Genomic DNA, 27,118 nt, shown 5'->3' with positions numbered 1-27,118 from the left:
CCAACCTATTACTCTCATTTCTTTTTCAATGTTGTTATTAAAGCAGTGACTTGTGCAAATTCTTGAAGGAATACATTTGAATAAATGTTATGTAACACATGCTAATTTCTGTTACATATTTCTGGACAGTGAAACATCCATCGAATTGCTTTTTTCAATAAATGTACTACTAATACATTCATCCTGATTACGTTTTACTCTTTTAATATAATGCTTCATACAATTTCTACTTAGAAGATGCCCCTGCTTTTGGAGTAGATTTCTTTTAACTCCTTATCTGGTCTCCCAGACCCACACAACATGACTAAAAGAACTTCAAACTGCAGCCTGCAGTCCATTTGACCCTGTGTGAACTGAGCAGCGGTGCATTTCTGACTGACAGACAGGCTTGGGGACTGGCACTGAAATATTCCTGCAGCTGTGTCATAACTAATTCAATGCTTCCGTCACAAAGTGTCATGTAATGTGTCACTCCACAAAGGTTACACTACTACCATGGTTGGATTGCTGGTCGGGGGATCCACGCCTCTGCTTTTGTCATCCTCCATTTGGTCATTCGTTTTTTTATGGCCAGTGGGGATCTGTTTTATCCCTGCTTCTGGCCAGACTGAATTAAATACGTGCATTTCCTTTGGGGAAATGTAGACTGTCTAATAAGTTTATACTTATGTTTTGATAACTTGACATTTGTCAAAAATAAATTCAAAGCCACAGATTTGTAATGCCCATAAAGTTAATGTCCTCCTTTTAACACAACATATGAATTGGTGCAAGTCATTAGTCAATTACTATGGTCAGCCAGTGCTGTAATGTGTTGTAAGGTTTCATTTCTTTAATAGGCCCAACTTTATTTATAGAACATCATCTCAAAGCCTTCCTTTTTGCAGAGAAAATAAACATTTAATAAAACTTCCCAATTTAACCACTTGAACTCTAGCGTCCCTCTTCTGGAGCGAAGATTCAGTGACAATAGTCAATCTACAAGCTCACAATGCGTCGCAAGTCGCAACGTGACGTGTTATTATATTATTTATAACACTAAAAATATTTCATATTTTTAGTGTAGAGGGGAAAAAGGAGGGGGGCATAGTATAGAGCCCTGGAATATTCCGGTCAACTAAGTATATGGTTTAAGTAGTAATGGGAAAAGACATGGCTAAAGATTCCCTTTTCATGAGTCCTAAGAAAAAGTGTATGCCCCTGCTTTTGAGGCTGCAATCCTGACATGCATCTACAGTACTTGCAGGCCCCCCGGGACTCAGTGGTCCAAGAATGGCCATTTTCAGCAGATTGTATGATAGCATAAAGCCCAGTGGTGGACAGTAAAGAAGTACATTTACTTGAGTACTGTACTTAAGTACATTTATTTTGCATCTGTACTTTACTTGAGTATTTGTATTCTTGTGATTTTCACATTTCAAGTGCTACATTTCAAAGACAAATATTGCACTTTTGACTACACTACACTTCTATGTAGGGATAAAGTAGCCTACAATATGAATAAACCACTTACCGTAAGCTTATAGTGAAAATAGCACTGATCTACAAGCTCAGAACACATTGCGATGCGACAAACTTGTAGAGCTGCTATTTTCACTATAATTGTTTTTGTTTTGTTTTTCGGAATTGTTTTGAGAGAATGTAAATGTTCTTTGTTAAGTACAAATTTCACCTAGCAACTTACACTTGTTAGTTGAGTAATATTTGACCAGGAGTATCAATACTTTGACTACAGTGCTGGGGTTGAGTACTTTGTCCACCACACTGATAAAGCCTGTGGGTTTGGGTCCAAAATGTCCCCATGAAGAACCAACAAGTAAAAATGAGGAAGTGCCCCTGATTGTGCATCTGCAGGCCTCTTCCATCTCATAAACTAAACGGTGATTGCTCCCTTCCTGATTACCGGGGCGGACAGGGAAAGCAGAGTTGATAATTGAATCAGAGAGATTTCTCCTTGTAGACGTTTGGTCTGATAACAAGGTTCTTAACTGGCAGGGCAGGAAACAGCCTTTCCGCATTCCAAGGGGGAAAAACTAAGACCTGTTTTTGTGTCCCGTTCCCTGCGCCTCACTGGGTACTTCCTTTGCAAGCAGGCACAGCATTGTGTAGGCTACACACATACATTCTTTACTTGTATTAGTATTAACATATACTGCATTGGATTTACAGCAACAAAGGGTCATGACACGAAAAGTCCGTAAGAACACCCGGTGGGATGAGAGGAGATCAACGGTGGTTTACGGTAGGTTTGCAGTCATTTCTGGTTCTTAGGAACTGTTCGTGTCCATCTGATCCCAATTTGAGAACTTGGTCTCAGCTATGCTTACATATTATCCTTCTCGGTTCAGTTTCCAGATGTGTTTCCATTATTTTTTTATCTGGGAGATACTCCTCTAACGGAGCAGGTGTGTCGTAATCCCTGTAAGCCTTGTCCTATTGATTTGTTTTTCTCAAATCAACCAAAGGTCAGGCTAAGGTCACAGTGCAGGGCCAAAGTTTAGCCCTATGCTTAGCTTAGGCTATCATGTACATATAGGTCATTTTAACAGTGACCAAAAACAGAGTGTGAGGGATGGGTGAAGCCATTTGGGGTTCTCAGAATGCTGGTCCATTAAGCTATTGCTTTATGTTGTCAGCTGAATGTATTTTCTACCTGACATGTAACATATATGTATACGTATGATGCATAGTATTTCTTCCCCCTGTAAAAGAGCCCATCTTTCATCATCTTTTCCCTCTATAAACCACTATATAATCATGCTGGGGTGTTTTTTTCTGCAGAAATACACATCCCTCTGCGGCTCTGGCTGTATTTTGGTTTTGTTCCACTGTTTATGTTGACATTCCACTGTTTATGTTGACATTCATCCCTTGCAGGGACTCCTCTGTCTGTGGGGGGTGGGGGTGGAGGGAGCTCGGCCAGAGCTCCAATTGAACTTCACAGGGGGTTGTGCACTGAGTTGATTGATTGGGCCATAAAAGTGTCAAACTTGTTCTGTGCTCGTTAGTGCTCTCTCTAATCAATGAACGCATCAAAGACAGCAATCACTTTGATACCTGTCAGAGAGGGGAGGGGGGAGGGGGAGAGTGTGTGTGTGAACACACACAGATCTGCGATCTTACCTAGTATACCTTTAAAGTCGTAGTAGGTAAGTAAAAAAAAAAAGATTTTTAGCAACCTCTGCTGGTCACTACCATCATTGCAGGTCTTTAGTGCATTCCTGCATTACCCAGAATTCCATTTGTTTTCACCAGAAGGCAGAAGCGTTTCAAAAAGCATTCTTTTTGTTGTTTTATACTATCTGCGGATCGTTTCTCTTATCCAGTGGAGCTTTAGTTACCGTGAGCTGTGTTTTCTTTTGCTGTTGTTTTTCCATATTCAAATCCTATAATGCCATAAAAACAGCATGAGATAATTTTTTGTTCCTAGCGCGGTAGTTCCTGGACAATCAGGAAACCGATGCATTTCCGTTTCCGTTTTCCGGCCGGATGACGCCAATTTCGCGGGAAAGACGCCCCTGTCCAGGCACTTTCAATAGAAAATATGTTTATAAAAGGCTTTCGAGGGTGAAATTCATGGAATGGGTGTTGTGAAACATTTGCCACTCACAAAAGATATACAATTTAACTTTAGTTATTATTTTTTTTAAAGTTACCTAGTATAGCTTTAAGTAAAACAATGGTGTACTTTTTCCACCTCTGCAAAAAACCCAGCTGTGCGCTCAACCACGTTCAATTCGTGGAAGATGCTGACCGTGGGCTCTGATTATGACACCTGGGCTCAGTTACCCAGGGGGGGACTCAACCGTAGAGCGGTGGAGCTGGGAGACCCGGAGAGCTGCGGTGACACCGAGGTGACAGGAGGAGGGGACACCGAGGTGACAGGAGGAGGGGACACCGACATGACATACTATGACTCTGTCCAAGAGCTCGACGAGGTGGTCCCCAGCAGTGGTGGAAAGTAACTACGTTTATTTACTCAAGTACTACACTTAAGTACAATTTTGAAGTACTTTTCTGTACTTTTACTTCTGCTCCACTACAGCTCAGAGGCAAATATTGTATTTTTTACTCCACTACAATTATTTGAAAACTTTAGTTTAGTTACTTTGTAGATTTTGATTATTATTACAAAATATTACCCACTTCAGCCCTATACACATTTCGGCCATTTGAAAATAGCAGATGTACAAGCTCACAATGCAATGCATTGTGAGCTTTTAGATCTGCTATTTTCATTACTGATTGATTCTTTTGAAAACTTGTGAAATGGGACATTCTGCATAATGGGTACTTTCTACTTTTGGTACTTTAAGTAGGCCTACATTTAGATGCTTTTGTACTTTTCCTCAAGTATATTTTGAATTCCGGACTTTTACTTGTAACAGAGTATTTCTACATTGCAGTATTGATACTAAAGTAAAGAAAATGAGTTTTTTTCCACCACTGGTCCCCAGGTCCTCAAGCACAGGTGGCCTGTGTCACATCATTAAGAAACATGATGACGTCAACCGGAATTCATGGTCAGACAGGTAGGAGGCAAACCTGTGTTGTTCATTTTTTATTTATTTGTGTATATAAGGCAACAGGCATAACCACATTTTAGTTTAGTCTTATTTACGAGTAATTATTTCATATATTATTTTATTGTGTGACGTGACGTCGTACCCGACGTACCGTCATATAAAATGTAAACTTTTTAAACATACATTTAATTGCAGTACACCACGACAGCCACTAGATGGATCCTCGAGCGTCAAGGACAAAGGCAGTCCTTAAAGGCTACTGTATATGTCAATCTGTTGCCAGGGAGGGACCCTCATATCTTAGTTTTTAGATTAGATTTAGTACAGAACTGTCTACTGTAGGTGGACAAAGAGAAACCTAGTTTCTAGATTGTTTTGTTCCACTTTTGCCTTGGCAATGTAAACATAATATTTTCTCATGCCAATAAAGCCCCTTTGGATTGAATTGAATTGAAACCTAAGATATGAATAGCCTTGTGAGTCATTCTCAAGGCCAGTCCACACCCAAGCAACTCGCAACTACTTGCAACTACCCGCAACCATTATCCCCAATGGCAGCAGCCCACATTTTCTAATTGGACTTTACCTTCTACTCTAGCAGGTGTACTAATAGTGTACTATTTACTAAATACTTTCACCCTGGTGACCCTATTTTGGGCATGTTAGAGGCACATAAAAAAGCATTGCATCACTATGCATTGTAAGCTTGTAGAACAGCTGTTTTAACTATTTTTGAAATAGGGCTCATGTGGTTAAACGGTTCCTCTGCTGGGGACGCCCTGGGGAACCCCTCAAGGAGCCCTGAGGGTACATGGACCCCACTTTGAGAACTAAACCACTGGCCTACATTGCCATCATTATGCTGTCACAATAACCCACACTAACACTACATTGGTCTCTCAAGCCAGCCTATCTCTTCCACAATCTTGGCAGAAGCGTTGACAAATTATGGGAGCCGACACACCTGTCTTAAAAGACTATAACACTACATTAACATCCAAACCTCACAATCTGGGGCCCTGAATATGTGATAAGGCAAGGCAATTGTAGCGTACCCCGCCCAAAGATGGTCTTTTACTGGTGGTTTAGATGAGGTTTATTTTAAAACCAACAACGTAAAAGCTGGGACAGAACAAACAAACAAACAATTAAACATTTTCAAATTACAAAAACAATCATTCACATTGAACAACACTGTTACAATAAAACAGACTTTAGACAAATAAAATACATGAACACACTTTAAACAAATGAAAATATGCCTTGTGCCCATTTAGGCAGGGGGCTAAAACCTTTACTGTCAAGGAAGCAGACCTAACCCTGGTGCTGCTGCAAACATTTGAGTCCCTCTCTGGCTGAGCAGACAGGTTATAATATTGACAAATCAAGCAAACCCTTTCAAAATAAGAGCTCCTCACAAGCTCCTCACAGAAACATAGAATTAACATAAATGCAATGCACCTGAGTGACCTTTCCTCCGAGGTGGAAAGACTGGTGACACGAGGTTAGAGTGACCTGACACACAAAATCATATACCAAAATAAAAGCACATTGCCTTGGGGTCATTTACAGCAATGATAAAGGGAAATTGTGCACAATGGATGATGGTCAAAATGTTATGGGGTAGGCCCTATAGGCCTACTTGCAAATTAATCGCATGCTATTTGTGAAGGGTTATGGAAGTGTGTGTGTGTGTGTGTGTGTGTGTGTGTGTGTGTGTGTGTGTGTGTGTGTGTGTGTGTGTGTGTGTGTGTGTGTGTGTGTGTGTGTGTGTGTGTGTTCGGGGGGTGCTTGCCTTGTCGTCACCGCTCACCACAGTTCACTAAGACTGCATAATGACACTGGACTTACTGTATGAGTCATGCCACAAATCGTTTTTAACAATCCACTGAAACAATTTCTGTTGGTTTTTCATATGTGCCTTTCCAATTTTGCCTTTTGTTTACTTTACTGAAGTAAAATTATGAAGGTATGATTTATTGTAATATCCTGTTCATTGTACTAATATCCATCTAGAGCTGATAGTACAGTCATTGTCCTAAAGCCATGGTTTCCTGTCCATTACATAGCCTGAAAGCAGTCAATATGAAACTTTGTCTTGTAAAACCTCATTAGACCAGAATCAGTTCATCATGTCGTTGCTGTCCGGCAGGAACCTGAACCAGCTAACAATTTTTTTCCGCTTTTGCATTTTTTTCCCCATAAATCAGTGCTATTGAACACCCTTTACATGTGTGTTGGTAAAAAAAAAATTGAACCAATGAAAAGTATTAAAAAGCGCTTCTGACAAAAGCAGCTAACTCCATTGGATCCTCAAACTTTCTGCTAAACCAGCTAACTCCAGCAAAGGGGGGTGGAGTTAGCTGGTTTTGCTGACTCCAGGCTCCACCCCCTTTTGACCAAACCTCATTGTGAGCTTGGAGGTCAATTCAGCTGTTCTTATCAATGATGAACAAAACCTCCTAACTCCACTTTTAGTTTTGTTTTTTCATTTCCTGAAAAATGAGCATTTTGGAGTTAGCTGGTTCCTGCCGGACAGCAGAGATATCAGAAATATCTTCAATCCAATCATCCTTGACAGCACTGGTTCTCAAAGTGGGGTCCGGGGACCCCCAGGAGATCTTGAGGGTATTTCAACGGTTTCCCAGCAAAATGAGGGACAGTTTTAAACACTTAAGCCCTATTTTATATTTGATCGACAAGCTCATTGCGTGTCGCGATGCAACGCATTGTGCGCTTACAGATCTGCTATTTTCAAATTTGTTTGACAAACTTGACACATCTTGACACAAACTTGAGTCTTTTCAAAAGGGGTCCGTGGCCGAATACATTCATCAACTTGGTGGTCCTCGACCTTGACATGAATGTGTTTGAGATAACCTGCCTCAGCAGCACTAGGCTACTGCGGTTCTCCTGTCCTCTGCTCCTCTGCACGTGTCTCACTGCGACATACTGTAGTGTCAATTTAAAGTAGCACGAAGGACAGTATTGATGTACAGTACAGTAATTCATTTTCAAAGCCCTGTTCAATTGATTTACTAATATAATTAAATGGCACAAATGAAGCAACAGGCGCTTCCAGAGTGACTTATAAGTGCAAGATCAGAGTGCTTGCTGTAAATGGTATGAACCCTAGTCAACAAACAATAGGGTAAATTGTCAAGTAAACGGAGTGGCAAGAAAATCAATAAATACTACAACGTACTGTAACTAGAATACCAGGTAAACATCAGACCTAGCATCAAGTACAGCATAGTATTAGACACTAAGTACAGCATAGTATTAGACACCTTCAACAAAACGGCACCTTACATAATTAGCTTTGTGTTTCTTGTTCCTTTGCACAGAAAGGCAGTGTGGTGTGGTCTTTTCAATTTTCTAAACGTTTAGTTTGTTGCTGTTTTAAACGGAACACAATTTAAGTGTTTGACTGGGAATAGAGTCCAAAGAGAGGCACGCACATCCCCAAAGATACAACAATACGTACACTAGAGAGAGAAGAAAAATAAGTTTCTTCTCCCAGGAGAATGATTTATTGGCAATGAACGTTTCGACCACAACCGGGTCTCCATCAGGTCTGGCTAGGAAGCCATATTGTAGTTCTGTATCCTGTCAGTGTCATCTGAGTCAGCTCTTGTAGCTACCGGTGTGCAGTGGTGGAAAAAAGTACTCACATTTCTTACTTAAGTTAAAGTATCAATACAGAATATCAATATAGAAATACTACAAGCAAAAGTCTGGACTTCAAAATGTACTTGAGTAAAAGTACAAAAGTATTGGTATCATAATGTATTTAAAGTACCAAAAGTAAAAGTACTCATTAGGCAGAATGTCCCATTTCAAGTTTTCAAATGTATACAAATCTTTTGAAAATAGTAGATCTACAAGCTTGTAGATCGGCTATTTTCAAATGGTCTAAATGAATATAGGGCTGAAGTGGTTAATGTATGTTTTGTAATAATAATCAAAATCTTCAAAGTAACTAGTAACTAAAGTTTGCAAATAATTGAAGTGGAGTACAAGTACAATATTTGCCTCTGAGCTTTTGTGGAGTAGAAGTAAAAGTATTTGAAATTGGAAATACTCAAGTAAAGTACAAAATGTACTTAAGTACAGTACTTGTTGAGTACATGTACTTAGTCACTTTACACCACTACCGGTGTGCGCTTAGAGCGGACGGACAGATGTTGTAAAAGTGGAAGCTTAAGCTGGCTCCAGACCAATCCAAATACTAATGTAATCCAAATACTAAATGTAAAGGCACAGCAACAAAACATGTGAATGTGCCAACCTGCAGCTCTGTTTGCTCGGTCAAATATCTCAGATTTGAAGAGATTTTAGGTTGTCAAATGTGCATGGGACATGTCCCCCCTGGGCTGCCCTATAGACACAATGCAAAATAGGACATAAAAACAAGCCAAAGTAATACATTACATATAGCCTATATTAAAGATTAAAATAATATAAGTCCAACATTTAACATACAATTTGTGAAAGGTCAAGTAAGTATAGTATACATAGGCCAGTGGTTCTTTTTCATATCAAAGTCCCCAATTTAGTTGACATGATAGCCTTGGACCTCATACTCAAATAATAGAATATAGAATACAGATATAGATCTGCTTTTGTCCAGAATTCCAAGCCATATTGATGTGGTAGAATGGTAGATAACTAGGCAAACATACGATCATAATAACAAATCTTATACATTCTCTAACTTCTGGTAGATCTTAACAACTGTTAGATTTTATGGGAACCCCCTGGAACCTCCTCAAGGACCCCTGGTGGTCCCCACACCCCACGTCGAGAACCACTACTATAAGCTATAGGATAAATAGTGCACGTAAAAAATGGTGACTCAACTCTAAGGATTAATGCTGAATTTACATTAATTATCTTTAGATGGTCAATAGAGTAGGAGTGTATATTATCTCGTTAAGTACCTGTTAGTGGATCATGATGAATGTCATGGTTTGGAAGGGTGTTTTAAAAGCTGTCTGACTCAGACAGATTAAGTGGTGAAGGCGTATCGCTGGCCTTGCCTCATGCCTGTGCGTGAACCAATAGTTAGTTTACAAATGCAATGGTTTCCTATGTATTCAGAACACCCAATTATTGTAGATTGTTGATGTACCTTGACTTATGTTGTATCGTTGTTATATTTTAATGTCTGTATTTGTTTCTTGTTGTTTTGGGGACTACGTATGGAAAGTAGCTTTTGCTAAATCCGGCATATTTACACTTGCTCGTGTGTATGTATTACACATGTCTTGTGTTAATCAATGTGCACTGTCCCGACCAAATAAATAAATTGCCTTACCATTATTACCATTTTATGTCAGTCTTAGATCTAGGCTATTAGGATTTGGATATAACCTACTAAGAAATATGTCTGGAAATAAGATTGCCAACTCAATATTTCCTGAGCATCTTTTATTTACAGACAATCACAATATGCTTTTAACAGATGTAGAATATATGTAGCCTTAATTCGACTCAGTAAACTGTTCACCTCTAGCGCTGCTCTGTCTGTGCTGAATTAAAGAGTGAATCATGCTTAAGTTACTTGGTTTGAGCTCCAGGGCTTTTGAGAAGATCATTAGGTACAGTCTCTCTTAGCCTCAGTGGTGTTAAGTAACTAAGTAGCCTACATTTACTCAAGTACTGTACTCACAATGCGTCGCGATGCAACGCATTGTGAGCTTGTAGATCTGCTATTTTCAAAGGATTTCTATAAATGGGATGGGACATTCTGCATAATGAGTATACTTTTAGTGCTTTAAGTACATTTTGATACCAATACTTTTGTAGTTTGACAGTCAATTTTGAATTCCGGACTTTTACTTTGTCAGAGTATTTCTACATTACAGTATCGATACTTTTACTTAAGTAAAAAGAAATGTGAGTACTTTTTCCCACCACTGGCTACAGTCTCTCTCTCAGCCTATTCAGCCCACAGCCGGTGCGCTCCAGCAACCGATAGGCGCGTCTTTGGTCACATGCGCTCATTCTGATACTGAAGGTTATAGTGAAGCTCCATACAGCGAGCGATCATCAAGCAGATATCAGAGGACACAATGCGTCGGATAGAGCGACGATTGGTTTGTTTTATCGGTATGTGGCAGCAGCTGAAGCCCAAAAGAACCAACCAGATCGCTTTTCCAACCTCGTCATATCATTTCGACTGACGTTTTCTGGCGACTTTCAACTGGTGTTTTTTGGATGTTTTGGCACGATGTTGCCACCAAACAGAGACAAGCTTTTGTTTATGATTTTTTTTTCTCCCCCTTCCCAGTGTTATTTATCATCATTTCCCACGAGGAACCGCGGGGCTAATATCGATGGAATAATAACCCTACATTAACTAAATCGTACAACATTTTGAAGCGCACCAACTTTTGTTTCTACGCGTTTTAATCTCACGGAGGGATGAGTGAACGGACACATTTTCACCATGGAGCAATATGTCTCTTTTAAATCTCCAAACCCAGCCTGATCTTCGTGCACACTAAAAGCTGTGTTGGATTTTGGGGGTGTTTTTGTTTGTTTGTTGTGATGCGTCTCCCTTTCGTTCTCACTGACACCAGTGTGGATTCTCCTCCTTGTTGGATCTGTACGTTGTTGTTTCCAGGATGGCTCGCTTCGCAGACGATCTACCCAGCCGCTATGGACCAGGTGGCGGCGGGGGTGGCGGAGGCGGAGGAAGGGGTGGCCCGATGGGGGGTGCCGGGAGAGGGGGTCCCGGAGCCCGGGGCGGCGGTGCTCCGGGGGGCGGCCAGAGGATGTACAAGCAGTCGATGGCTCAGAGAGCCAGGACCATGGCCATATACAACCCCAACCCCGTCAAACAGAACTGCCTCACCGTCAACCGCTCCCTGTTCATCTTTCGGGAGGACAACCTCATAAGGAAGTATGCAAAGCGAATCACTGAATGGCCATATCCTTTTCCCCCAATGATAGCCTATACTGAAGCCTATGTGTATCAGTGGTTCCCCAAACCCTTTGGCTCGAGAGACCCAAAAGAGACATTTGTCTCAGTCTCCCCATGCAGGACCCAAGCTAGTGAAAATAGCAGATCTACGAGCTCTTGTGAGCTTGTTGTAGTAGATCGGCTATTTTCACTACTTCTTAAACATTTGTTTTCAAATGTATGGGATTTTTAGATATTTATTTATTCATGAAATTATTTTTGAAAAATCATTGAATTTGTTTAGAATTCATGATTATTATTATTATTATGTGGGGGGGGGGGGGGGGTAGTTTGAAAATGTTTTGAAATAATAATAATAAAAAACAAAATGTAGGAAACAAAAATAAAGGGATATTTACTCGTGACCCATAAAAATGTGTCCGCGACCCACAAATGGGTCCCGACCCAGTGTTTGGGAAACAGTGGCCAAGGGTAAAAACATTATGTCTGTATTAATCTCAAATGGTCCTTTTTGGGAAGTAGGCTGCTACACACTTTACTGTATGTTTCCAGCCTTCCAGGGTAGCCTACACCATGTTTATAGGAACACTTTGCACTTTTTTTTTAATGTGTTGGTTTAGGTTTTTATTTTCACCTCACTCTTGCACCCCCGAGATTTATAATCTATGTCACAATCTGAAATCCTATTTTGGCTTTTCATATAGCCTAACCATTTATTTGACTTAGTATCCTAGTAGTCCTTCCTAGTCTGCATCTTTCTCCGTTTCTCTGCGATTCACTGACAGGCAGCACCTGTCGCTCCTCGCCTTTATCGTCAGGCAGCTGGATATGCGGACGAGGATAGTGAAAATAAGACATCAATATGTGTTAAAAAATAAACAATTCCGCCATTCAATATTGTCCCACTGGGCTTTAATTCACATTGGAAGATAAGATGCGATGAAGTTCTTCAGCTGTAAATGTGTAGGTTATTATGCAGGCAAATCAAGCATAGTTGTTAATAATACCGATTAAAAATGTTTTGTTGCTTTAATTATGCAACAAACGGGCCGTCAAAACTACAGCAGGGACATTCGATCGTAGGCTAATTATTTTGTTCAAAGCCCACTGCTTGTTTGTTGTTCTGTATGCTAAAGCGCTGTTTCCCAAACAGTGGGTCGGGACCCATCTTTCGGTACAATTTGTATGGGTCACGACGAGTAAATGTCAAAAAACATTTTTCATGAAAAAAGAAAAAAGAAAATCAAAAGAATTTAATGAATAATAACAATTCTAAGAAATCCCATAAATTAGAAAACAAATGTGTAATGAAGTAGTGAAAATAGCAGATCTACAAGCTCACAACGCGGCGCGAAGCATCCATTGTGAGCTTGTAGATCTGCTATTTTCACTAGTTTGAGTACCGGGCAAACGTCTCTTCTCTTTTGGGTCTTTAACTAAAAACTTTGGGAACACGTTTGCTAAAGTGAGCGCTCAGTGACTGGGAGAGACTGCTCTGAGGTTGTAAAACGCCTCAGTATAATAGCCTACGTCTACTACATGCATGTCAATATTCCCTTAAATAATCTGGATAACAATCAAGTAGGCTAACTAGCCTACTCCATTATGCCCTGGTGCGTGTACGTCTCATCCTGTTTACATCCAGCTATACTAGACACGGTAGAGAAGAGTCTGGAATATTTCCATATTAACTTGTAGTGTGTTATTGTGCAGCATGTAAACGCAGCCAGTTCTTTTTTTTCTCCCTTTTTTTTTTTTGCCTGAGCCTCTCTCCTTGTTTCTGATCTCGCCCACGCCACCCTCTAGGCTGGACAACTTACAGGGGCGAAATGACAAACGCGACCAGACAGTTAGATCTGCTGTGTGTGTGTGTGTGTGTGTGTGTGTGTGTGTGTGTGTGTGTGTGTGTGTGTGTGTGTGTGTGTGTGGGCGAGAGTGAGAATACAACCCTCCCTGAAAAATGTAATATTAATAATAACGACGTTGCCCCGCCCCCCCCACCCCCATGACTTCATATGGTTTGCCATGGTTCATCAGTGGTGGAAAGTAACTAAGTGCATTTACTTAAGTACTGTACTTATGTACAATGTTGAGGTATTTGTATTTTTACTTGAGTATTTCCAATTTCCAATACTTTTACTGCTACTCCACTGCATCTCGGAGGCAAATATTGTACTTTTACTCCGCTACAATTATTTGAAAACTTGAGTTACTTTTCAGATATAAATTAAGATATTATGAAACATACATTAACCACTTTAGCCCTATTTTATACCTATAGGCCATTTGGAAATAGCCGATCTACAAGCTCACAACGCGTCGCATCACGATGCGTTGTGAGCTTGTAGATCTGCCATTTTCAAACATTTTAGTACTTTTACTTTTGGTACTTTAAGTACATTTTGATGCCAATATTAGTACATTTTGAATTCTCGACTTTTACTTGTAACAGAGTATTTCTATATTGCAATTTTGGTACTTGTAACAGAGTATTTCTATATTGCAATTTTGGTACTTTTACTTAAGTAAAGAATTTGAGTACTTTTTCCACCACTGCTCGGTTCACAGAACTGTCCAAATTAAATACATCTCAGCTGCAATACTGCAAAAAAAAATAGCCTATAAATTCATTCACATTTGTCAGCAAATTCCTATCGTGGCTGTATATTCAGAACTATTAGGGTGTCTCTGTCATGGCATGTGCAAAGTATTGCAGATATGGGTCTTTCACGGTCATAATTCCTTATATTCCCTTTTAATTCAGAGTTTCCACAAAAGGAAACTGCCCTCGGGGAATGACCCGGTAAAAATGGATCGCAGAATGAAGCGACCATTGAAAATGGATTGAAGTGGTCAACCATCTGGAAAGATCTTGAGCTCAAGTATAGCTCATTTTCTCTCTAGAGGGGCTTCCACCACACAGCAGAAAAGAAAGGCTGTTTTTATTACTAAGTACACTATGTTTGAGCTAAAGTACACCGTGATATATCATTATTATGCACAAACAGAAACCAACATTTTCTTCAACATGCTTCACTGTGCACTGATCACAGTAATTTCACTCCTTAAAAAAAGATACATTAAGTTGCTCTGAACAATTCACACAGTCAGTTTCCTCATTAGATGATCATAGTATACAGTATAAGCATTTAGCTTTCATGAGCTTACAATCCATAACTTTGTGTGTGAATAATAATATGTCAATGCAATGCGAATATGACTATCTGCTCTTATATTGAGAAATTTAGATACTGTGGTCAGGTACGACCACTACAGGTTGACAAGAGGTATTGCATGAATCATCAGGATAGGACATGATGAAAGTTACAGATTGCAATTTTAATGTGTATTTTGTCATTGTGCTTTGAAATGTAATTCAACTGAATTAATAAAACCACTTCTTGAGGCATATATTCCTTAACCTCCACACTCCATTTGAGTACATGATCCTGGCCACCATCATTGCCAACTGCATCGTTTTGGCTCTGGAGCAGCACCTACCCGCCAGTGACAAGACCCCGATGTCAGAACGCCTGGTAAGGGAGACAAAACTTACTTACGTACTTAACTTACTCCAAGCAACCTTTCACAACATTGCCTGCATTTTGAGAGAGAGAGCGAGAGAGAGAGATCTCCCATCGGGCCAATTGCTCTGTTAGAGTTTGTGTTCCTATCCTCCGTGTAGCACCCCCCCCCACCCCCCTTGTCCGTATTGAGTGGCCCCTTAATCCCAGTTGTACGGCTAGAGAGGCAGCACTCCCAACTGCACAGCAAAAATCCTCAGGGTTAATTGCCCTCTGACAGCGTACAAATGGAACCAAATGGACCCTCTTACCAATTTTATAACTCTGAGAATGGGAGAATTTCAGGTCCACTTGTATTGGTTCCATTCGTACATTCTCCAGGGTTCAATGAACGCTCATGGATTTAACATTGTGGTTATAGATCGGTGGTTCTCAACCTTTTCAGGCAGCGACCCCCCAAAAAAGTATCATATTTGAACGGGGGACCCGCCACCCACCCTGATAAGCACTTGGAATTGGAATTGTAGGAGTAGAGGCATTGCATTTGGTTTGACTCGATTCCACAGATAAAATTGTGAAAATAGCCGATCGGCTATTTTCACAATTTTTGCCTCTTTCTCAGATTATTTGACAATTTGGCCAATGTTTGACCAGTTTTTATAGTATAGTTTGTTGATTACTTTTGATGCAATAACGGTCTTTTTTTTAGGTATTAAAAAGGTCTTAAAGTCCATAAATGATCACTTCACTGTCATCTGGGGGACCCCACCCTCCCCACCGCGGGGGGGAGGGTCCCGACCCACTGTTTGAGAACCACTGGTATAGATCAAGTTGACCAGCTCTAGTTGCCTTGTGGTTAGTGTCCACTGGGAGGTCGGTGTTCAATCCCCGACAAGAGTTATGCCAAAGACTATAAAACGGCACCCTCCATGCTTGGCACTCGGCGTCAATTGTTGGATTTGGGGGGCAAGTCCCACTAGCGTCCTGTCCAGGGGGGTGTGCTTGTACATCATGGCTGGGGGACGTAGGAGATCCTGTGGGCCACGTGGTTCAGGAACCGTTGATTCCCAAGGCTTTAACCCACTAAGACCGGGAACGCATCGGTGTCATTTTAAGATTTCTTTGGCTATTCAAAAATAGCAGATCTACAAGCTCATAGCGCGGCACCGAGTGCCGCGCTATGAGCTTGTAGATCTACTATTTTTGAAAAATCTTGAAAATGTGTGCAAATCTTTGAATGTATATTTTTTGAAGCGAACATTTTAACTCAAATCTTTGCTTCTGGGGATTCTACAAATGTCTTGTATATCCTAACAGTTTAAAAAAAAAAAATTATGTTGCTATAAGTGGTTCTCAAACCTTTTTCATGTCAAGGACCCCCAAAATTATATGTATTTGGTCGCGGACCCCCATCTCAATGTTGTTCCAGGTTGTCCCCAGAAGCAAAGACTTGAGTAAAAAAAATCGCTTTAAAAAATACCTATATATTCAAAGATTTGCACACATTTTCACGATTTTTCTAAAATAGCAGATCTACAAGATCATAGCGCGGCACTCGGTGAGCTTGTAGATCTGCTATTTTTGCCGGAACCAGGGGGTCTGGCTTACATGAGGCTTTGTACCTGTTTTCTCCATACATGGGCATGGTCACTTTGTCCTTAGGCCCCAGCCATAAAAGTCTGTCCCCCTTTCGTCCATACATGGGCATGTTTTGTACCTGTTTTCTCCATACATGGGCAAAAAACAGGTTTTGGTCACTTTGTCCTTAGGCCCCAGCCATAAAAGTCTGTCCCCGTTTCGTCCATACATGGGCATAGACACAGGCTGACACGTCATGTGAAGTCTGGGTCTGGCAGAACCAGGTCTCCTGGTCTTGTTTGAATAGCCAAAGAAATCTTAAAATTACATAGATGCGTTCCCGGTCTTAACGGGTTAAATCAAATAAATGGACCGAGTTGGAAAGGCAACCTCCCTCGTTAGTGTCTGGGACACCCTCTGTGTTCAGCAGCGTGAGTCTTGTGTCTTTTCTCTGCGTTCCCGTTCTGTAAGTCAGTGGGAGCCTCACAGTAAGCTGCCTTTGATCCCCTCCTCTTGCTCCATGTTTCCCCCAGCTGCATGTACACGAGCTGGGCTTAAACCAAGCATCTGAACTTTTCCGGTTCACTTTGTGCCGTTAAACCAGACAGAGAAAGGAAACCAAATGAATGAAGTATGGAGGGTAAAAATCGTCTTTGAGTTGATTTAACTCAGTCTTGGTTGGAGTTCCATTGGAGAAGTAAAGCCCTGTGCACTGGAGAAAAAAAAGGAAAATATATTTAGAGTAAATGGGAGCTACATTGTTAAACATTTAACCACTTTGACGTACGGATTTTGGTCATGTCGTGATAGGCGAGAGTTTGAAAAGTTTAAAAAAAGCTTTTCAAAATAGCTGTTCCAATCAAATTGGCACGTTTTTTTTGCGCTATTTCGTCATACAACGAAATATATGGGGGTGAACATTTGGCAAAAACAAATATAGAGGTATTTGTAATGCTCTGGAAGCCTCTCTACGTTAAAAGGTTAAATTAAATGTATATTGATGATATAAGTATCCTTGTAAGGCTTGTATTTGTTTATAGGGAGTTTAACAGGTTGGACTTCCTCCATTCTTGACATCACAAATCTGCTCAACTGAATGTTGGTGGCAGGGCAGATGTAGCTGTTCAAACATCTTTTCCCAATATTTATAAAACATTATTGTAGGCCTATATGAGAATGCCAAACAAAGATTCTACGTCTACGTGGTTTTCAGAAATGTACAGTGCCAATGTTTTTGCTCGGTTGGACTGAAGAATCAACTTTATTGTCACATCATTGATTTACAGTTATAAAGAAGTGTGTGAATTTTTGTTTTTTCAGAAAGGGTCAACTACGCCAACCGCTCTATAGGTTCCTCTGTTTGCGGACGTTGCAGTTTCCATACCAGGCAATCATATATAGGGCCACCTGCTCCTGTTTTTAATAATCTCCCTAATTGAGATGCAGCATCAGCATCAGAGATGTCTCGATTAAGGAAAACAAAAGGTAGCACTCAGCACCTGAGAAAGTGATTAGCGCGGTGGGTCGCTAAGAACGCCGCCGTCTCCACCTCCTCCAACCTTGACATTGCAATGGAACAAGCATCCTTTTAACCCATTCAATCCGGGGAACGCATCTCTGTCGTTTTAGATTTCTTTGGCTATTCAAAAATAGCAGATCTACAAGCTCATAGCTGTGCCGCGCTTTGAGCTTGTAGACCTGCTATTTTTGAAAAATCGTGAAAATGTGTGCAAATCTTTATATATATATTTTTATTATTTATTTGTAAACTATTTAGTTCCAGGGTCCCCCAGAAGCAAAGATTTGCGTTACAAATATTTGCTTTAAAAATAAATTTATTTCAAAGATTTGCACACATTTTCACAATTTTTCAAAAATAGCAGATCTACAAGCTCATAGTGCCGCGCTATGAGCTTGTAGATCTGCTATTTTTGAATAGCCCAAATAAATCTAAAAATGATAGAGATGCGTTTCCCGGATTGAATGGCTTAATTAGAACAAGGAAGGAATCGGCCTTTATTTACTTGCAGGCTTTAAGTGGAGATAATTAGAGAGTATTTCAGATCCATTGCAAGTCTTTGACACTAAAATCTTCAGGGAGTTCCCACGCTGTCCTCCAAAGGCCCTTGTAGGATGGAGCATATCGTCCCTGCTGGGTGGAAAACTTGTATGTCCAAATTTTAAACCTTTCAGGAAATGGAAATGGAACCTGTGTTCCAATGGATCCTACAGTATGTAGTTATTATTATTTAGTCACAAGCAGTGGTGTAAAGTAACTAAGTACATTTACTCAAGAACTGTACTTAACTCTTTCAGTGCCAGTGAAATAGAAAAATATGTTCATACTGTGCCAACAATTTTTTCTAAATAAAACAAAATAAAATAATAAGTTAAACAAGAAGTGAATGGAGCAGCAAACACGATATCTTGGGTTCTGAAAATTATTTTCCAAAAAATAAATAAATATATATATATATATATATATATATATATATATATATATTTTTTTTTTAATAAAAAAAAAAAAATCGGGATAACTCGTACTTGGCACTGAGGGGATTCAGAAAAAACTAGGGATAACTCGTAGCTTGGCACTGAGCGAGTAAAGTACAATTTTGAGGTACTTTTACTTTACTGGAGTATTTCTAATTTTCAGTACTTTTACTTCTACACCACTACATCTCAGAGGCAAATATTGTACTTTTACTCCACTACAATTATTTGAAAACTTTAGTTACTAGTTACTTTGCAGATATAAATATATTACATTATAAAACATACATTAACCACTTTAGTCCTATTTTATACCGAGGCTATTTGAAAATAGCCGATCTACAAGCTCACAACACGTCGCATCGCGACGTGTTGTGAGCTTGTAGATCTGCTATTTTCAAACATTTTAGTACTTTTACGTTTGGTACTTGAAGTACATTTTGATACCAATACTTTTGTACTTTTACTCAAGTCAATTTTCAATTCCGGACTTTCACTTGTAACGAGTACTTCTACATTGCAGTATTGATACTTTTACTCAAGTAAAACATGAGTGAGTACTTTTTTCCACCACAGGTCACAAGCTCTTGTTAATACTATTCATTGGTTCAATATTGATAAAACCCAGACACAGACTTAAACCGCTTTCACTCTTACCAAAAAAAAAAAATCAACAATGGCAGATCTACAAACTCGTAGATCGGCTATTTCTGCGATTTTTGCGCGACACTCTTGAATGACGAATTATGCCATTAATTTATGAAAAAAATAAACACAAAAAGTTGAAAAATTGAGATACAAGGTTTCTGCCTGACAGCAGCGATATATAATGCATAAGCATTGTAGATAGTGTACATAATGGATGATAACACATTGCCTCTATCTACAACATTGTTCATTTATTCAGAGAGCCCTCCAGCCCAGCCATTATGTAAGGAGCGTTATGTCGACAGCTCCTTTTATATAGTAAACTAAGGGCTGATTTATACATAGTCTCTGTGACTGTGTCGCCTCGACGAGAATACAATAGTACCATGAGTGTAAATGACCAGATACAGTATCGTCGCTGTCTGGTAGAAACCTTGTATGTCCAAAAGAGTTACTTTTCAGGAAATGGAAAAAAAATAACCAGTGTTCCAATGAGTTAACCAGTTTCACTTTTAATGGTCAAACATAACAAAAATTGAAGATCTACAAGTTCACAACACGTTCGGCAAAAGCAGCGACATACTTGTACGGCAAAGTAGGGCATTAGTTTACAAAAAGGTTGAACTGTGGAGATACAAGGTTTCTGCCCGACAGCAACTATATGTCTCACTGAATGTGTAGTTATTCTCTTGTTAGAACGCCTGTCCCTGGGAAATTACCCTTCTTCTGCTGGTCAACACAAAAAATACATATATTCAAAGATTTGCGCAGATTTTCATGATTTTTCTAAACTAGCAGATCAACAAGCTCATAGCGCGGCACAAACTGTCTAGGCGATATTGTCAGGGAGTCATTGTCATTCTGTTTCTCGCGAAAATTTAACTAATTCGACGGAAGTAACATTAGCGTTTTCTCACCGTCAGTTGATGCTTCATATCCATAAGAGTCAATTCGCCGCGATCATTTGATCTATTTTTGGAACACAGTTCTTATTTGACCCGATATTAAAGACGTCTATGGGAATTCAGAATGGGGGGGGGGCGGGGCCCAGGTAGGATGTGTAAATTACGTCAGACTTCGGTGCTCTATTACAAAAGTACTGGCATCAAAATGTACATAGTACTCAAAATTGTCTAAATAGCAGATCTACAATCTCACAACGAGTGAGCCTGTAGATTGGCTATTTTCGAATAGCCGAAGTGTAAAATACGGCATAAATGATAATTGATTAACGTATGTTTTTGTATTAATAATCTAAATCAGCAAATTAACTAGTAACTGCTCTGTCAAATAATTGTAGTGGAGTAAAAAAAAGTACAATATTTGCCTCTAAGATGTAGTGGAGTAGAAGTACACAGTGTCATAAAAAATGGTTAATACTCAAGTAAAGTAAAAGTACCTCACAATTGTACAGTACTTGAGTAAATGTACTTAGTTATACCTCCCACCACTGCGCTGTTACAGCTCTCATCGGGCACACAGACAGTATCTATTATGGCCGTGGTTGTTCGCTGATGTTGGATTTAAATGTGACACTGTGCAGAAAAGGTCACGTATATCCGATAGTGGCCGGGGGGGGGGGGGGGGGGGGGTTTCCAGCCAGGCTGTCATACTGGTTTATATTATGTGGCTGTTTTGCATTGGGGGTTGGGTGGGAGTTGGGGGGAGGGAAGGGGGGGGGGCTGGGGGGGGATGCTGTCAGGTTGTAGTATGGACAGAGCGAGAAAGAAGGAGCGAGAGAGAGAGAGAGAGATAGAGGGGGGGGGGGGGGTTAACCCATTAAGACCGGGAACGCATGCTGTGTCATTTTAAGATGTCTTTGGCTGTTTAAAAAATAGCAGATATACAAGCTCATAGCGCGGCACCGAGTGCCGCGTTATGAGCTTGTAGATCTGCTATTTTTGGAAAAATCGTGGAAAATGTGTGCAAATCTTTGATTTTTTTTTTTTTTTTAAGCAAACATCTTTGCTTCTGGGGGGGTCCCTGAAACAAAATATTTTTGAGATGGGCGTCCGCGGCCAAATACATATAATTTTGGGTGGTCCTTGACATGAAAAAGGTTTTAAGCACCATTGATATTATAGCAACATAATATTTTTCAAAAAACTGTTTTTTAGAAGACATTTGTAGAATCCCCAGAAGCAAAGATTTGAGTTACAAATGTTCGCTTTAAAAAATACATATATTCAAAGATTTGCGCACATTTTCACGATTTTTCAAAAATAGCAGACATACAAGCGAGTGCCGCGCTATGAGCTTGTATATCTGCTATTTTCGAATAGCCCAAAGACATCTTAACATGACACAGCTGCGTTTCCTGGCCTTAACGGGTTAACACAGGCGTGCGATATCCTCTGCTAGTGCCCAGTGAATAAATCCCCAGGCCCTTGCCAACCAACAGTATAGCGGAGGCAAAAAAAGCCCTAATTTACGCTTCGTCCGCACGACGGTGTCGCGACGGCGCAAAACAGCCGACCGACAAGCTCGCGACGCGTCGCGTCCGCGGCACGTTGTGAGCTTGTAGGTCGGCTATTTTGTGACGCGCGCGACACGGTCGAGCGGACGAAGCACGAACGGGCGGGGGGCTAAATGGAGATGGCGTCCTGTCATACATGTCTGATTACTTGGAGGGAGACCAAGGGTTCAGTCAACCGACGCTGCATGAGTGGGCTTCAGATGAAAAGCGTGCGCATGTGAAATCCTCCGTGTTAATTTAACCCATTAAGACCGGGAACGCATCTGTGTCAATTTTCTTTCATTTCTTTGGCTATTCAAAAATAGCAGATATACAAGCTCGTAGCGCGGCACCGAGTGCCGCGCTACGAGCTTGTAGATCTGCTATTTTTGAAAAAACTTGATAATGCGTGCAAATCTTTGAATATATATATACATTTATAACTAAAATCTTTGCTTCTGGGGGTCCCTGGAACAATATATTTTGAGATGGGGGTCGGCGGCCAAATACATATCATTTTGGGGGTCCTTGACATGAAAAAGTTTGAGCACCACTGACATAGAAACATAAGTATTTTCAGAAAACTGTTAGGATTCAGAAGACATTTGTAGAATCGGCCTCAGGTTTTAATGGGTTAACTCCGAGGAGTAAACAAACAGAACCATAAGGGTATACGTTTGGCTCCGTTTTTGCGCACTCTTCCGAGCCTTATTTTTGCTGTGCGGTGAACCGTTGAGCTGTTTTTTGTTTTCTTCCTTTCCTTCTGTGAAAAATAAATAGTAGAATGCCTCATACAATCATGTCCAGCAGAAGTTATGTGAATCTCTCATGGATGCATGTAGTAAAAAGAAATGTTTGCAGCGTGTTGCATATATTGTTGTTTCATTAAAGGGATAGTTTGCCCCAAAATGACTTTTTTTCTATTGATTAGTCACCCCATGGAGACTTGAATTCATGGATACTTTTTAGTTTTTGAGGCATTCCTAAGCCAATAATTTGATGAGCGGTTCCGGTAGGAGACACAAAGAGTCTCCTATATGTCTCCTACCAGAACCGATGCCTACCGGTCAAGCTGGTCATCAAATTATTGGACTTGACAAAAAAAAAAAAAATATCCATGAGTCTCCATGAGGTGACTAATCGATAGGAAAACCTTTTTTTTGTGGGTGAACTCTAAGTCTAAGACAAGTAGGTCTACATTTCCACGACTTCTCATGGTTACGCTATGTGTATACGGTATATATTTAATCTCACTATATCTCTCCTCCTTTTATCCACTGGGAGAGCTCTGTTCATCACTTGAGGGGAAGTGAAAGGAACCTTCTTCCTTTCTCTCTTTCGTCCATCTCTCACTCCATGCTTCATTACTCTCTTACATCTAACAAAAAAGATGTCTCTCTCTCTCCCTTGTCTCTCTCCGTCTCCCTCTCTCTTTCTTGTAGGAGGCCACGGAGCCCTACTTTATTGGAATATTCTGTTTCGAAGCCGGCATTAAGATCATCGCCCTGGGCTTTGCGTTCCACAAAGGCTCCTACCTCCGCAACGGCTGGAACGTAATGGACTTTGTGGTCGTTCTTACCGGGTGAGTTCCTCGCCCGCTGGGTGTGTGCGCTGGAGATGGAGCGCAAAGAGTGGTTTCTTTGTGTGTGTGTGTCAGTGGTGGGAAAAGTACTCAAATTATTTACTTGAGTAAAAGTACCAATACTGCAATATAGAAATTAAAAGTCAGGAATTAAAAATGTACTTGAGTAAAAGTACAAAAGTATTGGCATCGAAATGTACTTAAAGTACCGAAAGTAAAAGTACTAAAATATTTGAAAATAGCAGATCTACAAGCTCACAAGCTTGTAGATCTGCTATTTTCAAATAGCCTAGGTATAAAATAGGGCTAAAGTGGTTAATGTATGTTTTATAATATCATAATTTATATCTGAAAAAGTAACTAGTAAGTTTTCAAATAATTGTAGTGGAGTAAAAGTACAATATTTGCCTCTGAGATGTAGTGGAGTAGAAGTAAAAGTATTGGAAATTGGAAATACTCAAGTAAAGTACAAATACCTCAAAATTGTACTTAAGTACAGTACTTAAGTAAATGTACTTAGTTACTTTCCACCACTGGGGAAATATCTATATTTTCCTTGTATCCATCAAAATATAAAAACAATGTGATTTACTATATTTTATTGGACCATAGCGGTGACTCACGGTGTACTTGACATTACGGCAAAAATGTTAAACCAATTTTCCCAAAGCATATCGGTGTTGTGGTATTGGTAGAATGGCTACTCCAAATACGTTTTTCTCCTACAAGTTTGAATGTTTAATATTCGAACAAACCATATTTTTAAACATACTGTATGACGTTCCTTGTGGCATGGAGTGATTCATGGTGAACCACACACTCATCTGAAAGATGTATCTGGTGAATGACTCAAGCCTATGGTACGCTTCATATAGCAGATTCCCCTTTTGCACTCTAATGTTGCCTAAATTGTTTGTATAGTTTGTAGGTCATCTGTTATGATAATCAGATTATTACAGTTATGTGTAAGCTAGATCTGCATCTCCATGGTCTTCATTAGTCTCCCCTGTGTGTGTGTGTGTGTGTGTGTGTGTGTGTGTGTGTGTGTGTGTGTGTGTGTGTGTGTGTGTGTGTGTGTGTGTGTGTGTGTGTGTGTGTGTGTGTGTGTGTGTGTGTGTGTGTGTGTGTGTGTGTGTGTGTGTGTGTGCTCTTGCGCTCGCATGCGCGCGTGCGTACGGCTAATATCGTATACTAGTAGGTAGTCATGTCTTTTGCACACGGACCACAATTCCTGAATATCCATCAAATTGGTAAAATGACAACAATCTGTCATTTTTGTGAATTAATAATGAAAGAGAAATCATCCCTCCAGGCTGTGGGATGCGTGTGTCCTGCAAGGTTATGTAGGATGAACTAGCCAATAGGGCACCTGTTCATCCAGCCTATGGTATCTTTACGAAGCGCACAACAGGTTGCAATGCCACGTGCTGTGAGCCTGTACAGTAGATTGGATCATTCTTCCTGCTTTCAAGTGAGACATTGTTACACATTGCACAAATGTACGTAGTTAAGTGTCCTTGATGTATATCACGTTTGTCTTTACCTGCACAGATGTATGTAGAGTATATACTGTATGCATAATATGCATACATGAGTAAAAGTAATATGCATATATGTAATATGCATATATGATAAAATGCATGGTGAGGTATGATATATTATATCATACCTCACCATGCATTTTATCATATACTCCCACTGTAATTCTGCACATTCCCCCATTGCACATTCCTCGTCACTGCTATAAGAGGGCTTTTAGAGGGTTAGAGTTTGTGTCTTTCCCTATTCTTAACCTATCATTCTTATTCTTATCATCTTGTATATTGTATTGCTGTTGTTCAGTGGTGGAAAGTAACTAAGTACGTTTACTTAAGAACTGTACTCAAGGAAAATGTTGAGTTATTTGTACTTTACTTGAATATTTCCAATTTCCAATACTCTTACTTCTACTCCACTACATCTCAGTGGCAAATATTGTATTTTTGCTCCACTACAATTATTTGAAAACTTTAGTTACTTTTCAGATATAAATTATTATATTATGAAACATACATTAACCACTTCAGCCCTATTTTATACCTAGGCTATTTGAAAATAGCCGATCTACAAGTTCACAACGCGTCGCATCGCTACGCGTTGTGAGCTTGTAGATCGGCTATTTTCAAATACTTTAGTACTTTTACTTTTGGTACTTTAAGTATATTTTGATGACAATACTTTTGTACTTTTACTCAAGTACATTTTGAATTCTGGACTTTTACTAGAGTATTTCTATATTGCAGTATTGGTACTTTTACTCAAGTAAAGAATTTGAGTACTTTTTCCACCTTTTTGCTGTTGTTGCACAGTCTTACGGACCATGTCACACCAACATTTAGCTGCTTGTACCACCTGAGTATGAGTGAGTAAACCCCACTTGATTGTTGATTCATTGTATGGAAGGTATGGAGCTTCTTGGAGATTCCTTATCTTGTTTTGTCATGGATGGAAACAAAGCTGGGGCTGGGCATAGTATGCCTGTTGCACAATTGTATATTTCCTTTCTGTTAGATGAAAGGATCGTGATAGTTCATGAAATTCGAGACTAAACTTATTTATAGCCTTGTTTCTGGGTTGTTGTGGATGTTTTTTTGATCCTGGGTTGTGTGTGAGTGAGACTCATGGCGTCTGAAAGTATGAAGCTTGTATAAAAGACCCTGTAAACCAAAAGTACAACTACGCAAACCACTAAGAATTGCAGTCACACTTGCAGGTTATTTGCCATGCCAGCATGCCTCTGCTCCCACATTCCCCCTTTTACACACTTCCTTCTCAACTCTATAAAATGTGCCGTTAATGCGAAAGGTCGCTCTGTTTTTATTGGGACAGATGATATCCTGCTTTGCAGGATATGTTTGTGAGGCATTCCAATGCCTGAACGGAGTACATTTCACCATAGAATGTGTCTCCCCCAAAAAGACAAAGATCCAGCTCCTCCTGTGAGCTTCGTATCTTAAGCATGATGTTTCAACCCATTCAAACCGGGAAAGCATCTGTGTAACCACTTTATCCATATTGTATATACTTTTTATTCAAAAATAGCAGATCTACAAGCTCATAGCCCACACTATGAACTTGTAGATCTGCTATTTTGTTTAAATCTCGGAACATTTGTGCAAATATTTGAATATATGTTTTTTTAAAGGGAACATTTTTAACTCAAATCTTTGCTACTGGGGGTCCCTGGAACCAAATATTTTCAGATGGAGGTCGGCGCCCAAATAGTAAATACATATAATTTTGTGTTTGAGCACATTATATTTTTATACATTATAGCAACAATAGTTTTTCAGAAAACTGTTAGGATTTAGAGGATTCAGGTCCACATGGGTAAACATCATT

The 27,118-nt window shown here is 39.9% G+C and overlaps 1 protein-coding gene across 9 annotated transcripts in view; it reads left to right on the top strand.

Annotated features, from left to right (window-relative positions):
- The first annotated feature begins 2,050 nt into the window (after positions 1–2,050).
- cacna1bb (calcium channel, voltage-dependent, N type, alpha 1B subunit, b) overlaps positions 2,051–27,118 on the top strand; it is a 234,243-nt gene continuing 209,175 nt past the window's right edge. For 6 of the 9 annotated variants that reach the window (XM_080419990.1, XM_080419993.1, XM_080419992.1 and 3 more), the window contains exons 1-6: positions 2,051–2,242; positions 3,715–3,961; positions 4,458–4,532; positions 11,158–11,463; positions 14,888–14,993; positions 23,598–23,737. In XM_080419990.1, the coding sequence (XP_080276116.1) occupies positions 2,182–2,242; positions 3,715–3,961; positions 4,458–4,532; positions 11,158–11,463; positions 14,888–14,993; positions 23,598–23,737 (935 nt within the window). In that variant the 5' untranslated portion in view covers positions 2,051–2,181. Of the gene's footprint in view, positions 2,243–3,714; positions 3,970–4,457; positions 4,533–11,157; positions 11,464–14,887; positions 14,994–23,597; positions 23,738–27,118 lie in introns of those variants that run through there. The other 3 variants (XM_080419988.1, XM_080419995.1, XM_080419994.1) reach the window with 3 other exon arrangements.

Source organism: Gymnoscopelus braueri (genome assembly GCF_963280865.1).
Source record: "Gymnoscopelus braueri genome assembly, chromosome: 22".
In the NCBI taxonomy this organism is placed as follows: domain Eukaryota; kingdom Metazoa; phylum Chordata; class Actinopteri; order Myctophiformes; family Myctophidae; genus Gymnoscopelus; species Gymnoscopelus braueri.
Note: the sequence above shows the minus strand (reverse complement) of the source record. Positions and strands in the feature narration are given on the sequence as shown.